This window comes from Chelonoidis abingdonii, chromosome 10 (assembly GCF_003597395.2).
Source record: "Chelonoidis abingdonii isolate Lonesome George chromosome 10, CheloAbing_2.0, whole genome shotgun sequence".
NCBI lineage: Eukaryota > Metazoa > Chordata > Testudines > Testudinidae > Chelonoidis > Chelonoidis abingdonii.
The window spans coordinates 20,200,515-20,218,274 of record NC_133778.1 but is presented as its reverse complement, the minus strand read 5'-3'; the positions used below and the strand labels follow the sequence as shown (position 1 = coordinate 20,218,274).

General features: G+C 44.1%; 1 protein-coding gene across 1 annotated transcript in view; it reads left to right on the top strand.

Annotated features, from left to right (window-relative positions):
• The window catches only part of KIAA2012 (KIAA2012 ortholog), a 103,244-nt gene that overhangs the window by 7,221 nt on the left and 78,263 nt on the right, over positions 1-17,760 (top strand). The window contains exons 3-5 of the mRNA XM_032799440.2: positions 9,974-10,136; positions 11,278-11,430; positions 15,885-16,081. Coding sequence (XP_032655331.1) covers positions 9,974-10,136; positions 11,278-11,430; positions 15,885-16,081 — 513 coding nt within the window. The remainder of the gene's footprint in view (positions 1-9,973; positions 10,137-11,277; positions 11,431-15,884; positions 16,082-17,760) is intronic.

Below are 17,760 nucleotides of genomic sequence, written 5' to 3'. Positions count from 1 at the left end.
GCCCATGCAGTGGTTGTGCATCTCACTGTCATATATTCTGCTATAAAGATCAGTGTCAGAGACTGAAAGGTTCATATATGGGGTTCGATTGTGCTCATGGGCAGTGAAAGCAAAAAGAGCCTGTCCTCCACATCTGTGTCCTCGCTCAGGGACCGACACCATCTGATCAGTGCCCCTGGCGTGAGACATGAACTATGACTATTACATGGTTGCCCATTTAATACAAGCTGGTCCAGATTCTCAGCTGGGCCATAGCAGCATCTGGTGTACCTGTGAGGGTTCTGTGAAAATATGACTTTGTGCCATCTTTGTGGTTCTCTGATCCTGGGGTCACCAGAGGACTGCTCAGCCCCAGAACAACATAATGCAGGCTGGGGCTGCTGCAAGTTGCACTTGGCTGCCTGTGGCCCCAAGGGGTCATTCTAGCAGCTGAAAACTGCTGAAGTGAAGGAGCTCTCTAGCTATGGCCTCTTTTCCCTGCCTATTCCCATTAAACCCTAGTCTGGCTCTATACCATCAGGGCCTTCCCCCTAGTGGGAGAATCCTCAGGAGGCCTATTAAACTGGCTTTGCACCCCTTTCTGCTGCTGGGTGCAAACAGGCCAGAATGGGCCAGGGATCTGGTTCACAGTGTATCGATAGTTCACAATTTGTTTAATAAAGCCTCAGTAGACAATGCTGCAGAAGTGCATTTTTAGGGAGACAGGAATTCTGTGTGGGTGGAGGCTTGTTGAATAGATTTTGGAAGGGTGCCCTGAGTGTCAGGGATGGTGGGGAGGAAAAAGAAGAGACAGCACCTTGCAGAGCCAGTTCCATACATTCCATCTACCATCAGTAATAACAGCACAGAATCCATCCTTCACAATGGCTACCACACAGTTAGGCCTGATGTTAAGAAGTGTTGAGTTCTCGCTTCTCCCTCTAAAAAGTCAGTGGGAGCTGCAGATATTCAGCACTTCTGAAAAAAAATCAGGCTCTGATTAGCAAATATTTCCTGCAAGACAGCATCAGAAGGCAGCATTTAATCCTTAGTTAGGAAATGAAATACTTAAGAGAATTACTTCTCCATGAAGACCATGTCACTGCATTTACCTAGCCGCTGTGTCAGACACAGTATTCTCAAGTTCTTCTTCTGAGCCCTTACCTCCCTGATTTTCAGTCTACCCACAGATGTATTTACTTTTGTTTTACAATAACTTGTACTTTTTAATAACATGAATTGAGTGCTAATGGAAAGGTGGCAACTGGACAGCACTGAAAAACATAATTCTCTGAGTATCTGCAAATCAAGCACATGTTGGTCAGTGGAGAAAGCTTCCTCACACCACTCCATTGCCACTAATATCCCTCAACATTGTTGTCAAGCAACCAACGGTAGGAGCAAGAGGGTAAGGACTGGCCTCAGGAGGTGAATGACAGAAGTTCTCGGAGCACTCACAAAGTGAGACACAAATGAGTGTATATAGGCCACACATAAGGGGCCAGTGCGTTGTCTTCAGCCTTTCTGTCCCTGCGGCCAACCCCACTGTTTATTATTGTTCATATTAGGTAGCACCTAGAAGCCCCAGCCAAAGCCAGGGCCCAGCTCTGCCAGGAACTGTACAAAACCAAACTGAGGCTGTCTTTGAGCAGTCTAAACAGTCAAGACAGAGAGAAAGGAAGTTTTATTGTCATTTTAGACAGATGAGGAACAGATGGCCCAGAAAGGCCAAGTGGCTTGCCCAAGATCACACAGGGAGTCAGTGGCAGAGCTGGGCATTAAACTCAGACCTCCCAAGTCCCAAACCAGTGTCTTAAGCACAAATCCAATCTTTCCCTCCAGTTTATAGCCAGAGATCCACCAGCAGCTCAGGAGGAAGCAGGAGGGAACTCACAGAAGTTCTAGTATCGTTTGTGGCAACGCAGGTGCCCCTATCCCCAAACAAACACCAGCCCAAAATTCTCTCAAAATTCTAGGGGACTCACGGCCCAACAATCACCTCATGCAGTTGTGGTGAGAATAGTCACGAACACGAAAGATCACTGCCACTGACCTTTCAGCCATGAGATTTTCATAGTTAGAACAGCTAGAAACTTCTCAGTTGCAAAACTAAATCTGAGATTATTAGCCTTGCCATTGAAAGGATCTCCTGCTCCTGCCCCCCAAAAAGTCAACGCTGGGGTTTGCAGGCTAGCTCTGGAGAGAGTAGTGTTTAGTGTTCAGTCTTATTCCAAGCTTGAACTCCCTGTTGTGTCGGTCAACAATCATGCAAATGATCTACTGTACACTAGGAACTAAACACCAATACATTCTCTCTCTCTCTCGGACACACACACACACACACACACACACACACACCCCTGAATAGCCATCAGTTAGTAGCAACTTTCAGTCACTATCTTTCTGACCCAGATTCGAACCAGCAACCTACATGTGGGGAGATCCAGAGCCCATTTACCAGTATCATGGCTACCATCCAGTCCTCTACTACATTCCATTTTGAAATCTATAGCTACCACAAATATACAACAAATGTGTGCAGCCATTCAAATGTTAACGTAATTATAATGTACAAAGAGAAAAAAGTGAAGGCGCCAAATTATTAATCACATTTTGCAAAAAATGTTTAGTTGCTTCAATAGTTGCCTCATGGACGTCCAGAATTTGTTTTTGACAAATCCTGCTTTAATTATCTGAATTGCAGTAGCATTTAGAGTCTGTATTCCCATTGTAACGGCATTGTACAAACACAAGATAAAAAGACAGTCCCTGCCCCCAAAAGACCGTGTGCTCGTATAATCTATTTTTATAAAACAGGTATTTATGAATTTGTCATTTTCACTATATGCAACACACATACACCGTCTCTAAAAAGCCAAATGCCAAAGCCTAATAACTTAAGTAAGTAAAACTTTAGGAGACACCTCAAATACTTCAGCTCTACTGCAGTAGCAAAGTGTAAATAGTAGGAACTATTAAACAATTTGTCTGATTAAAATGATCTCAGATACAAAGAATTCTGGACAAAATACATTCAGAACCCTGGAAATAATCCCAAGTAATGACCCCTCCAACCCCAAATTTACAGTTAAAATATTAATCCAACTTCTCTGCTTATGATATGAGAATTTAACTTTAGATATAAGAGTGCACACTGATGACCCCAATTAAATATTTGGAAGAGTCCCAGGAAATTCAATCCATGCATATTCAGGAATGAACATTTTGCACACTCCTAATTATGGGACTGTTTTGTTTTTTCCGAAATTACTTCAGTAGCAGCATTTATGTTAGAAGAGCAGCCCTATCTCAGCTCCATCACATCATAGAATATTGGGGTTGGAAGGGACCTCAGGAGGTCATCTAGTCCAACTCCCTGCTCAAAGCAATACCAATCCCCAGACAGATTTTTGCCTCAGATCCCTAAATGGTCCCCTCACGGATTGAACTCACAACCCTGGGTTTAGCAGGCCAATGCTCAAACCACTGAGCTGTCCCTCTCCACAGAGTGAAGATATCCTTTAGGGATCAAAAGTGAGCTCTTTAAAAGGAAACAGCCTTCAATAAATCTTCTGAAACAGCGTCTGAACTAATGAGGAAGACCTCAGTCCAATCAAGGTAGCTCTTGCCTAATGCATCCAGCATTTTGGAATAGATTAAACTGGCTGTAATGGTCTGTGATATAGCTTTCCCTTTAAAAACCCTAGGATACCATTAATGAATATTGGCCATCCCACAAGGAATTCACACTTCTGGAGTCAAGGCAAAACATCTTAAATGAAATCACTGTCTACTGTGTCATCATGATCTACATCAGTGAAACCAGGCATGACATTCAAAGATTAAAAGAAGAGAAAATGAATACTGCTGTGACCAAACAAGTGAAATCATGTGCTGACTGCCGCAAACAATTAGAATTGAGCAGGGATATTTTCAGGCATTTGAAAATCATGTGGTCACAGGTGATCTGAAGAAATGGGGCTGGGATTAACCCATTATGCTATCTTCAACCATAACAACGCTCTGCTATTGAAACAGAGTTATGAGCCATCCTAGTAGTAAAAATTGCTCATTTTTGTAACTACTCTTGAGACAGATTTAATTTTTTTCTGTTGTCAATGAAGGAGACAGCCAGTATCTTGTGGTTAATGCTTTGCTCTATAATATGGGAGACATGGGTAAAAGCTTTCCTTCACCAAACCAGCATGAGATAAGAACAGCGGGCAGGCCATATGTTTAGTCCCTTTGAGGAAGGGGGCACCTCATATCAGTCTGCCACAACCCTTCTGGACAACGTACGAGTGGGGTTGAAGGAGACAGCACTGTTGAACTACAAAGGGAGGTCCATCCTGCCCTCTTTATCCAGAAGGCAGGTCACCAAAAAAAGTAGAGTTTGGGAGCAGTGTTTGTGGGTGATGGGTGGTCAATAGTGGTCCTCAGAGCTCTAGGAGCACATGGAGAATTCCTGTGAAAACTGAATCAGGCAGAGCAGGGATTTAAACCTGGATCTCCCACATCCCAGGTGAGTGCCCTCAAGCATCACATTACTGGCTATTCTGGGGTCTCCCAATGGACACATTTTCATTTGCCTTCAGAGCTAGGCTCCTGGCCAGCAGCCACTGCTCTCAGCAGCAGCACAGAAGTAAGCGTAGCAGTAGTGCAACTTCCCCTACATTAACCTTGCAACCCACTCCTCTTCCCCCACACACAACTCCTTGTTGGGTCAGGACCCCTACAATTACAACACTGTGAAATTTCAAAATGCTACAAGTGAGGTTCTAGCTTGCAAATACATTTAGTTTATTTAGCCTGGAGATAGAGCTGTGCAGGGGAGCAGTTTCCAAAGGGAGAGTTAGACTTGTTTTTCCACTCTCTTTAATTAGAAACTTTTCCTATGTTCAGTAAAAGCTACGTTCCTATCTTCAGTAAAAAGCTTCAACTAGAGTTGTGGGTGAAAGTCAGACTCTAAGTGCATCAAGAAGGGCCTTCAATTTGAGACACTCAAAATTAGTGGACACTTGAAAATTTAGGTTTAAATATTTCATTAAGCGAGGCAACTGGGCACGGTGTGATTCTTCGATACAAAACAGGTCCTATTTGGGAAAAAAACTCTTGGTAGAAGAAATTTACTGAAGCCAGAAATGCCTACACAAGTAGTCGATGAGACAAGTGTAAACGGGGACCTAGGAGCAGAGCGATTACATACAGTAACTGGCTGTGGCACCAAAGAAAATGGACGAGTCTCAACATGCCTGCTGCTATTATATGAAGCACGGTGACACTTTGTACATGCTAATAATTCAGCTCAATGGAATCTAAGTCAAGTAGAAACTGAGGCTAACTGGCAAATTTTGCTATAGCAAAATTCAATTTTTCTGAATTAGAACCCAACCCTGCCTCTCTGAAGCTAATGGGAATTTTAACATAGCCTATAAAATGGAGCAGGATCAAGGTTCTAGTTGTGTCTCTCCTTTTTAGGCTCCTGTCACAGTTTTACAGTCTTCAAGGTCTGACCAACTGGTTCCTTGCAATTTAGGGTTGTCAAGAGAGACAAAGCTCTGGGGAGCTCACATACAAACTTGTCATACCTCATCCCTCCAACACAAAAATAATATTCCACATCTATAGTGATGCTTTAGAGGAAGCTGAAGATTCCTGTATCCCATAGTTTGGGATAGTTACATTACCTGTGAATAGCAGCAGCCTATTGTATTTTAATCTGTCCAAGACTCACCCTATCCCCTGTGCTCTTACAGTGCAGCTGTGGGCCCTTTCAGTCATTTCCCTCTCATGCTGCCCTTCCCCTCTCATCCCTGCTCCCAACTTTGCACTTGCCCTTTGTGGAGTTATTGTAATTTCCTACATTTTACTTGCTTATTTTACTTTCCATTTCTTTCTTTCAATACAAATAACGATTTTCTTATAAAACCCAAGTATTGTATCCCCCTGATGGCTTAACGGGAAAGATACATATCTGGGTATTTGTAAATTGCCCACCCCAGTGGCATCTGAATGGTAGATTTGTTAAACCTTTAAAATAATATTAGAAAACAGTGATTTAGTTTACCTTAATGTAGACAATAAATCCATTAAATAATTATATTCTAAAATAAAGCTGGATTCCACTCACGTTTATGTAAGTCACTGGGAGTTTTGCCATTGACTTTGACGGTGCCAGGATTTCATCCTTAATGTTACTGAGATTAATATGTACAGTATAACCTCAGAGTTACGAACAGCTCGGGAATGGAGGTTGTTCAGAACTCTGAACAAGACGTTATGGTTGTTCTTTCAGAAGTTTACAACAGAACTTTGACTTTATACAGCTTTGAAACCTTACGTAGTGCCAAACTCGTGTTTGCATTTTACACTTGGATGCACCATCCATCTTCCAACGAAGTCTCCGTAGTACTGTAAACTGCTCCTAAAATCTAACGGACCCTTCGTGAGAGGGATGATAGAGATCCTGTGAGGAAAGAGAAGCCTTGTATGCAGAAGAAAAATGCTGCTTTCTCCTTTTTTTTTTTTTTTTTTAGTAGTTTACATTTCACACACTACTGTACTGTAATTGCTTTCTCTCTGTGTTTTTGTCTTGGGCCACGTCTACACTACGGGATAATATCGAATTAGCTAAAATCGCGTTTATAAACATTTATAAATTCGATTCATGCAGCCACACTAGCACAGTAATTCGGCGTTGTGCGTCCATGGTCCAGGCTAACGTCGATTTCTGAAGCATTGCAGTGTGGTAGCTCTTCCGTAGCTATCCATAGTTTCCCGCAGTCTCCCCCGCCCTTGAATTCTGGTGTTGAATCATTATTGTCGCGGGTGGTTTCTGGGTAAATGTCATCAGTCATTCCTTCTCTGGGAAAACATCAGCTACAATCCTTTTGCGCCGTTTTTCCCTGGATTGCTGGCAGACGCCATAGCCGGCAACCATGGAGCCCGTTCAGCTTTTTTTTCCTTCGGCACCTATATGTACTGGTGCCGCGGAGAGAGAGGTGATACTTCAGCGCTACACAGCAGCATTCACTTGCTTTCAATTGATAGCAGAGATGGTTACCGGTCGTTCTTGTACCGTCTATGCCGGAGAAAACTTGGCAATGAGATGACGTTATCTCTTCCCCTCTGTACTGCCGCTGCTATCTGAGTGCCCTGGCTGATATCGGCCGGGCGCAACGCAAAAGCAAAATTGGGATTGACTCACTTGGACTGAGTCATCCCTCCTTATGGTTTCTAAAAATAGAGTCAGTCCTGCCTAGAATAAGGGGCAAGTGTATAGAGGACAGTGTATCAGGCGCACAGCTGCTCCGTATGTCAGTATTCACAGGGGGTGCCCCTGTGCAACAACCCCACCCATTCTTCCTCCTCCCCAACCTTCCTGGGCTACCGTGAGCAGTGTCCCCCCCCATTTGTGTCATCAGTTATAAAGAATGCCAGGAAGAAGAAACAGAGACTTGATAGTGAGATAAAATGAGGGAGGCAGCCTCCCGGGGCTATGACAGTCCAGGCAGTACGGAATCTTTTCTTTACACAGGAACGGGAGGGGGCTGAAGTCCCCAGTTGCTATGATGAAGATGCTTATTAGCCGTTCTGTCTTATCTACTGGAGTAAACCAGGATCATTTCCCTCCATGATATTGAGCAATTTATCAAGCCATGGGTTCAGAGGACGGTTACCAGTCCTATTGCACCGTCTACCACCGGGGAGGGGGAGAGGAGCAGATAGTGCTCTTCACTGCTGTAGCAGATCACGGTCTACCAGCAGCAATTCAGTACACACAGGGCACACTGAAAGAAGTCAAGAAATTGATTCTTTCCCCTTTTCTTTCATTGTTGGTGGTGTGGTGGGGGAACTGAGGAGCTATTCCTGAACCACGCCAGACACTGTGTTTGAACATTACAGACATTGGGAGCTCAGCCAAGAATGCAATACTTTTCAGAGACTGCTGTGGACTGTGGATAGCTGGAGTCCTCAGTACCCCCTCCCTGAGCGTCCATTTGAGTCTCTGCGCTTCCCGTTACGCTTGTCACGCAGCACTGTGTGTAGCCTGGCGATTTTTTTCGAACGCTTTGGCATTTCGTGTTCTGTAACGGAGCTCTGATACAACAGATTTGTCTCCCCATAAAGCTAATCAGATCCAGTATCCCCGTACGGTCCATGCTGGAGTCTCTTTTTGGATTTTAGACTGCATCGCCACCCGTGCTGATCAGAGTTCCACGCTGGGCAAACAGGAAATGTAATTCAAAAGTTCGCGGGGCTTTTCGCTGTTTACCTGCCCACTGCATCCGGTCAAGATTTTGCTGCAGACGGTCAGTGGTGCACTGTGGGATACCGCCCGGAGGCCAATAACGTCGATTTCCGTCCACACTAACCGTAATCCGATATGTTAATATTGAATTTAGCGCTACTCCTCTCGTCGGGGTGGAGTATAGAAAATCGATTTAAAGAGCCCTTTATATCGACATGAAGGGCGTTGTAGTGTAGACCAGGCCTTGGTCTCTGCTGCTGCCTGATTGCACACTTCTGCTTCCCAATGCGGTGTGTGGTTGACTGGTCAGTTCATAATTCTGGTGTTCATAACTCTGAGGTTCTAGTGTCTCTGTTATAGAACTGCTTTTCTCTCCCAAGTGTGACGCTGAGTTGCTTCTCTGTTTTCAGCACTTTCACTCCTGCTGGCTGTGATGTGCAGCATCCAACTCTTTCCAGCTGAAGAAGAGTGACAGGTCTCCCTTTGGTGCAATGTCTCAATGCTACTCCTAACTAGCCAGAAAAGTTACTGCAGGGCAGGATGAAGAGCTCCTTCCCTGCCTAATCAGGGACTAAGTGTGATGCCCTCTAGGGAGTCTGTAGGCCTGCTACTCATAGTATCATGCTTGCAAGGCACAAAAAGTTCTCAGAATCATTTCCAGGGCATGTGAAGCATCACTTTGCAGTGTGGTGTCAAAACACCATAATACAACATCACGATGTTTGAAAGTAATTTCGGTACACTGAGCCATAGCATAAGGACACCAAGTCCCAGAATCACAGCATAAACTTTACAAACATTATGAGAGTGGAGTTTATCCCATCTGACTAGTATAGATAGGTGCACAACCCAACAAAAGAGAAATAAAAGAATTAAACCTGGGTTTCCCACATGGTAGCATATAGTGCAGCTTGGTCTCCGGCCTAGACCCATCAAGATGCTTTTAAACAATCAGTGTCTAATTCTAATGAACAGTGTGGTCTCATTTAAATTTAAACTAAGTCTACATTCCAGGACTTTAAGAAAGGTATTTGTTTCAACCACTCTTACACTTTGATTTAACTACATTTGATTGGAAAATATGGTAGTTCTTGAAGCCCAGTGACTTGGTTGCATTAATGATATTAATGAGAGCTCTGATAAAATTAGAAAGCATCAGAAAGCGAACTAAACTTTTTCAAGCTTCAGCATCCTGTCAGGGTTTGGTTGGGAATTTCAGTTAAGGTCCAGATCAGTTTTTATTTAATCCACTCTCATTTTCCACATGGGTAGAGAGATTTAAAATAAATAAATAAATAAATAAAAATCCATGGCCTGGTCCTGCTCTTGATAAAATCAGTTGAAGCATAGCCATGAACATCAAAAGTAGTAGGATTAAGTCCCTGATGTCCAGAGTATAAAACTTTTATTTTCTTGACAGATTATCTTTAGCTTTCACTGGTATTTAATTTTAGTTGAAGATCTGAATTGTTCCCTTGTTGGTTTTTTTTGTTTTGTTTGTTTAGGGTTTTTTTGGGCAATTTCCAGACTCGCACTCCCAACCTGTTTGCTTTAAACTCACCATCATGTGATTTCCCCATCATAGTCTACCGTCTGGAGATGCTTGTTCTACTATGCCTGCAGGCAACTTCAGGGTTTTTTCCCCAAGTTATTGATTAGAATCCGTTAACATCAACTCACCAGCTGCAGGGAGAAACAAAATTTAAAGCAACTGAAGTCTTGCCATGCATATTATTGCTGCAGAAGGATCAGAAAGGGACAGCTTGGCATCCACATCTCCATTTCCTGAAAAAGCCAGATAACCAGATTGACCGACAGATTCGCCCAGGCTATTCAGCCAAGAGGTACCTCTTCAGACTCTCTCAGACCTGGGATCCTAGCATTATATACAGGCTCCAGTGTGCAGGTCAGTAGAACCTAAAGTTATGCAAGGTTCGTGCAACTATTTCTAAGCTAACATTTGGGTGATTGTGTGTTACAAGTGGAATTAAAAGACCAAGCCCTTTCTTGATGATAAACAGAAGGAATAGACTTCATCTCTAGATGCCTAATCCAATTTCCTTTGAAATCAATGGAAAGACATAGATTTCAACAAGAGTTGCATTGGATCCACTTGTTATGTTTACTTAATGTTTATGAAAGCTACAGTACTGAATACTAGTATCTGATATGCTCATAATTTAAATACAAGTGAGAAGTAATATGGAAGAGATCTATGTTCTGTACTTACTGATGTGAAAGTTTCTCACGTTCTCAAATCTATCAAAATGGAGGTGGGCCCAAGCTACAAACTTTGTATCCTAAGTCAGACCTAAACTTCCCCCAAATTTGGGGGGTGTTAGTTTAGTCCACTATAGCAACAGAGGACAATCACAAAGTTGGATCTGGATCTAAATGTTACCGGACTTCAGGGGAGTTCAGCTCTGAGGTTTTGGTTTGGGCCAATGTCTAACTTTCAGCATCTTCCATAGATGAAGGTTTATTCATGGTCCATATGTATTTTTAATTCTTCAGTCTGCACACAATTGAATAACCTGCAAACTACAGGCAATATACGGTGTAGTTTACAATCTGAGCCAATATATTGTACTAGTTCCTGTCAATATCAGAACTGGTTGAAAAAAAAATTTTTTTTAAATGAATATTCATGAAAAATTTCCATTTTGTTAAATAAGGCCATATTTTTATTTCCATTTTTCAAACTTTATTTTTCAACATTATTGGAAATTAAAAAAAAATCTTTTCCAGTTTTTATTTTATTGGTTTTTTCCCCCCTTTTCAGTGAGAGAACAAAAAGAAAATGAAAATGAGGGGCAGGGGAAGGGAAAGCCAAATTGAAAACAGAAAAAATTAGAAATTTCACAACCAAAATTGTTGAATAGACAGAAACTCATCCTTTTCAAAAGCCGTGGAAGAAAAATGGCTTCAAAATTGTTCAGTATTTCCCCTTCCCTCCATTTTTCAGCTAGGTATAGCCAATACCTGTAACAGTCTCTCCTGTCCTATCTCAAGTAACATATCTGTGCTTTGCAATATATGCTTTCCAGGATATATCAGGGACCCTTTATTGCTTCAGAATTCCCTAAACACACCAAGTCACAGAATAGGACAACAGGACCTGTCAGCTGTACCCAAAAAATATCACCTCCTGCCTGCGTTCCCATCTTTCTGGGCTGAGCTAAGCCAACACATCCATCCAGGTATAGTAGCAGGTAGTTATTTTTTAAAAAAAAAAAAAAAATCAATCCTGGGTAAGATTTAATATTTGATTCAGTGTTTATGCCTGTAGGCAGATCATGTGCATAATAAAGTCTTCTTTGAAGGAATGTATTATTACTCAGTTATCATCTTATGAGATAGCTCTCAATAAGGAAACATTTCATAGAAAAGGTGTACTTCAAAAATTAGTAAGGGAATATTTGGGATTAGAACAAAACCTATTGAAACCTTCAGCGAGATCTCCAGATAAGATAAAAGAGTAAGTAAGCAGTACAGCTAAGGGCAAGGAACGAGGACCTACACATGTACAATCCTTTGTTAAAGTTAAAGGAGTTGTGCACTAATAGTTTACATCCTTAGGTTTCTACTTCATGCCATTATTTCTGCACCACAGCCGCAAACTGCAAACACAAGAACCCAGCATTTCTCTACTTAGCATGTCCTTCATTTTACAGTAGGTGTAGAAAAGAGCCACGATATTGCTCTTTCTTCCATAACACTGTCTCCAAGGTTATCTGTGATGCTGCTGGCACCACTCTGAGACATGACTAATGCCTCACAAACTCATTTAGGTCTGATCCCAAGAGACACTATAGTGCCCTCAACTTCCATCACAGGCAGTGGGGGCTGAGAACCTCAGCACATCACAGGAGGTGCCGAGAACATTTCAAGGGTAACCCTATACTCTGCCTGCTCATGCACTGGCCCAGCCATCCCCTGGTTTGTGCACAATGGTCACCCTCAGTTTTGGAGCCAGGACTGACAATTCCATAAATGTAAACATCTTTTTGTAAAAAACAGATTTTTGAAGTGAATGTAGTCCTTCAAAAGGGTGCATGCACCAAGAGCGGAGTGCTGCCTTTATCCACAGGAACAGCATGAGCAGCAGCAGAGCAAGCTTCGCCACAAACCTGTCAGGTACATTTGGTTGTGTGGATACTTGTCCACTGGGAACTGGACTACCAAGTCATTTTAGATAGGTGACTGAACAGCCCTCAGATGGTAAGGACTCATTACTGAACACTCTGGATTCAAGCCCAGTGACCTAGATGAAGAGCTCTGTATCCCATTACCAGCCTGCCCAGCTCTCCTTTAGCCTATTTAATTGATTCACTGCTGCTACTCCAGTACACATCTTCATACATATATTTCCAAGTGGTGCCAATAGCCAAAAGCCTCTTTTCTCATGCACACCTGGGAAGGCAGCTGTGACCATTTCTCTCTGATGTGGACCTTGCCTCAGTTACCTGCTGCCTTTGCACTAATGCCATCTGGAGGTCACAATGGGTGTGTTTACACTGCAGCGGGGAGTAACCCTCCCAGGCCAGGTAGACAGATTCACACTAGCGGGGCTTGAGGTAGCACACTAAAAATGGGGACATGGCTGCGCCAGTGGAGGCTCAGGGCTAGGCACCCGAGCTAGATCCAGGAGGCTGAAGAGGTCTGAGCTCGGATGGCTAGCCCAAGCCTCTGCTGGTGCAGCAACACCCACACAGCTGTTTGGAGCGTGCTAGCTCGAGCCCTGCTAGCGCAAGTCTGTCTACCCACACTGGGAGGCATTCTGCCTGCTGCAGTGCAGACATACCTACTGACCTCTATGGTGCTATCCATGAAGATCACTCAAGAACCACACAGCTGGTTTCAAATACAGCTAGCTGCCTGCCTACTTGAGGATGTTAGCCGAAGCGAGCACATCATACCAAGAGACATGCCCTGGCCTCTGCTCCAGGAATACAAACCATCTACACAGCTGCTGGTCCTGTACCATCTCTCTACCTAGTCCCCAGCATAGGAGGTATAAATGGGGCATCAAGATACCTTGGTGATTCCTGATGGCCAGAGAGTGAACACTTGGGGCGGTGGGCAGCTGGGTACAGGTTTGATACATCCCAGGATCTAGGCCCAGTTCTCCAGTGACTGCACTGATTTCCTGTGTGTTTCCACTACAAAAATAGATCAGTGTCAGAAGCTCCTATAGAGCTGTCAAAATCCCCCTCAAAAAAGCCACACAAGAGGCAGCTGGGAGAGAGTGGGAATTGTCACAGGTCCCCGTGCTGAGTTACCCTCTAATTGTTTCCCGGGGGTAGGCAGGAGTTTGTTTGGCCCCCGCAAACCGGGGGATCTGCTGCAGGCCCTGTGGTTTCACTTTGCTTCCCAGTCCCCGGCTGCTTTCTCTACACAATTCTAGGCTTAGATAGTTACTGACCCTGGAGCCTCCCTTTAAGGAAGTAAGGTTTCCGCTACATGGAAGGAGCTCCCCTCAGAAAAGTTACACTGTACAGCCTCAGGGTTGGGGGAAGGAGGGAAATGGCGTGTACCTTTCCCTTTCTGATACAAGGATTCTGGAGCCCAGGAAGCCTGCTACATGGAAAGGGTGGGATGGTACTGTTTAGTGACCCAGCTCCCTTCCCTTCCATGCAATAAAAGGCATATGTGGATCCTTCTAGGCCAGCGCAGCCCAGTCTGAGCCCTGGCTATCAGAGAGATCTCCATATTCCTTATACACCAGCAGGAAAAGCAGAAATCACGAGACGTACTCTAACCAGCAGTCATTAGATTTGGACATCTAAGAAAGATTGTTCCTCAGCAGAGGAACCCCTGATCCAACAAAACTAGAATAATCATTTCAGGGCATGGTGTCAGACTTTCATTTCCTCCCGAGCTTTTGCTTGCAGGTGGGTGACTGTGGCATGTACACACACAGGGCCGGCTCCAGGCATTAGTGAAGGAAGTAGGTGCCTGGGGCGGCCAATAGAAAGGGGCGGCACTCCATCCGTTATTGGGGCAGCACATCCAGGTCTTTGGCAGCAATTCGGCAGCGGGTCCTTCACTCCCTGTCTTCCTCTTCAGCAGCAGCTCAATCAGGTTTTCCCTTTTTTTCCTTCGCCACTTAGGGTGGCAAAAAAGCTGGAGCCAGCCTTGTATACACAGTTTGTTCTGTGCAGAGTAATAATAAATAACACCACCTTTTATATTGCACCAGTTCAGTTGCTTTCTGTCTGTTGACTGGTCAGTGCATTGTTTCAGTAATTTTGAATTTGCCCCCAAGGATTATGTCAAGGAAGCATTATGAATCTAAAACAAATTAAATAAACTTCCAGTGCAGCCAGACTGCTTCAAGGAGCTACATGAGCAAATCCAAATCAGTGTGTACCTAGTCTGTTGGCCCCACTGAAAGCTATTACAATGGGCCAACAGTTATGGAGCAACCAAGGCTACTCTGCTCTTTCTCCCCTGTGAGGCAGCAGGTGGCCACTGGTGGGTGTTGGAAGGAGGGAAGTGCTGCTGAGCACATAGAGAGGCTAGGAATAGTAAAGGGTCCCAGTGTTCCTGGCCATACCGCAGCTGCAGGGCAAGATGTGAGAAGAAGTGAACCCCCAACTCCTCCACAGCAACAGGCATGACTCAAACACATCAGTTTAAAAATTGCAGGCAGCACCTCAGGGGACATGTTTTCAATTCATAATAAAATGCACAGGTTTTTTTTTGTTTTTTTTAAACACATTAATCCTCTGAAACCACAAGTGGCCTCAGGGCACAGGTTGGCTGTGACTGCTCTAAAACATTACTGAAATATTTGTTAACTTTGCAGAAGACATATGTTGAGGCAAACCCTTTGCTAATAAGAAAATGCCAACAGAATAAATGTACTGAACAGACCATAATGCTGCTGAAAAATTTGTTGCAAGCTAAGGCCTTGCTGACCATAGAGCAGGCTTGGAGCATGCATCTGTCAAAGTAGTAGTGGAAACCCCATATAAAATATAGTACAAGGAAAATCCCCGGTACAGTGAACCTCTCCCACATCTGCCTGAGGCTTGAAAGTTAATTTCCATAGTAATTTCCTTTTCAACTTGATGTTGCTTTGCTCTTGGTTCAATGAATACCTCCCGTTTACAGTCCCTGCTAGGATACAGGATATGAATTATTAATGTACATTGCATTCAAGTTATGTTTCAATCCTTTCTTTGGGATGCATAGTTTTAATTTCCAAAGCACTGGGAAACACCCTAAAAAAATCCAATCATTGAAGTGAACCCCCACTTTCTTGAATATAGTATCAATTCTGAGACACATTGTGATTCACCTGTTCCCGTACATGGGAGAGCACACAAGGAGCTTTCTATCCTTTTCATGCCCTGTAGAAGGGCCACTCACAATTGCTGTCCCTGAGCTCAGGTGGCCGTGGCCCCACCCTCCTCCATATCAGCCCATTCCTAAAGGATGGTTCAACCTGCATTAATCACATATCCCCAGGCCATTGGGAAAGGAGCATGTCCCTGTGGCACAACCTGGCCCAGTTCTCCTGCTGGGGTGGTACAGTTCCCAATGGGGATCAGAGGCTAAATGCCACAATTTAGCCCTAAATAACTTAGAACCTCTGTGAAATGTAACAGTTCACTTTGTAATCCAGTCCTGACAATCCGTCTTGCAGGCCAAAGTTACTCAGTTCAGAAGGAGGCCAAGAACAGAGAAAACCGAGTGGAAGGAGATGAAGTAGAAACAAGTGGCCGGAGGAGAGCGCGAGTACCTGTTCAGGTTTCAGTGAGAAGATTGAGTCTAGAACTCAGACCTTTGCCTGCAAAGGAGGCCACCTGGAGTCAGAATGCAGCATGCACAAAGGTCCCACAGGTACCACTTCTTCATTATCAAAGTGAATCTCTGTCTTCATACAGATCATAATCCCCTCAGTTCCCCCTGGTGCTGGACTAGCAGGGTGGTTATTCTTACTGCAAAGTTTTGCTAGTATGAGCTCTGGCTTCAACATGCAGCAGATGCTAGTTGCATATGATAGCTGGACATACACAAATCTTTAATTGTCCCAGGACCCCACCTCCTCCTGAAACCCTCCCTTCCTCCAATCTCCCACAGTGCTGATGTGTTTTTTTGTTTGTCTCTCTCCTCCAGTTGTTTTTTAACAAAATAATTGTTTTGGTTTGAAAGCAATCTTTTTTCCATTAATCAAAAGCAAACAGAGCCCAACAAAGGAACAGGTAATTTTCTTAAATCTTCACAGTGCATCATCTGCATCAATCACAATCACCTCCTAGAAATACAAGCACTGTATTCCTGAGCATAGCAACAAATATTAGTGGCTTTCAGCTTCAAATTGCTGCAGTTAGGGAAGTCCATTTGTGCAAAGCCATCCACAATGTCACGCACATTGCCCAGAGTCACGGTCTTTCAAAGCAGGATGAGATTAATGGCCCTGCACACTTCCATCAACACGAGTCCAACGGTTAACTTTCCCACTCTGAACTGGTAGCGACTGATCAGTAGCAATCTGGAGTAGCCAGCTTCCACAGTGCAATCGTCACGCACTTCTCCAATGACAGAGCAGTTCTCATTCTTGTGTCCTTGCACCACAGGGCTGGGGTGAGCTCATCACACAGTCCCATGAAAGTTCTGCAGCCACTGCTCATCATCCCAGACGTGCATGACGATGTGATCCCACTACTCAGTGCTTGTTTCCTGAGCCCAAAAGTGGCATTCCACTGTAGTCAGCAGCTCTGTGAATGCCACAAGCAATCTCGTGTCGTAGCTACTACGAGTGGTGAGATCAATGCTGAACTCCTCTTGTCTTTGTAGTTTAAGGAATAACTCCACTGCTACTCGTGATGTGTTGGTCAATGAGCAGCACATTGGTCAACAGTGTGGGATCCGTTCCTGCAGACTGAAGAGGCAGAGCGCGCAGTATACAAACTGTTGAAAGATGGCACCAGATGCGGACGGAAGCACAGGGATTGCTGGGATGCGAAGCAATGCATCATGGGGCATTGGGACAGGACCCAGGATGCCCCACAACCCCCCTCCACCTTCCCACAACTCTTAGCAGCAGATGAGGAAGAGATGCTCTGTGGAATAACTGCCCAGAGTTCACTGCTCCGAATACCTCCGCAAGTGTGAACATGCTATTGCGCAGGCAGCTGATGGTGTGAACACACAACAGTGGTTTCTCTTCAGCGCTCTGTGAGCGGTGCTGTAACTGTCAGCATTGTAACTGTGCCAGTGTAGACATACCCGTACTCTTCTATAATGCTTTTAGTCAGTAGATCTCAAAGGAGGGCAGTATAATTAGCCCCAAACCATGCCTTGGCAGCACTGACTGAGTATACTGAACTGACATAAAGAACAGCAATTTTGCAACAAAAAAACTTCAAAAACAGACTCCAAAGAGAGACTGCTGAACTCAAATTAATATGCAAATTAGATGCAATTAACTCAGGCTTAAACAGAGACTGGGAATGGTTGGCTCATTACACTAATTGAATCTATTTCCCTATGTTAAGTTCTCCTCACACCTTCTATGG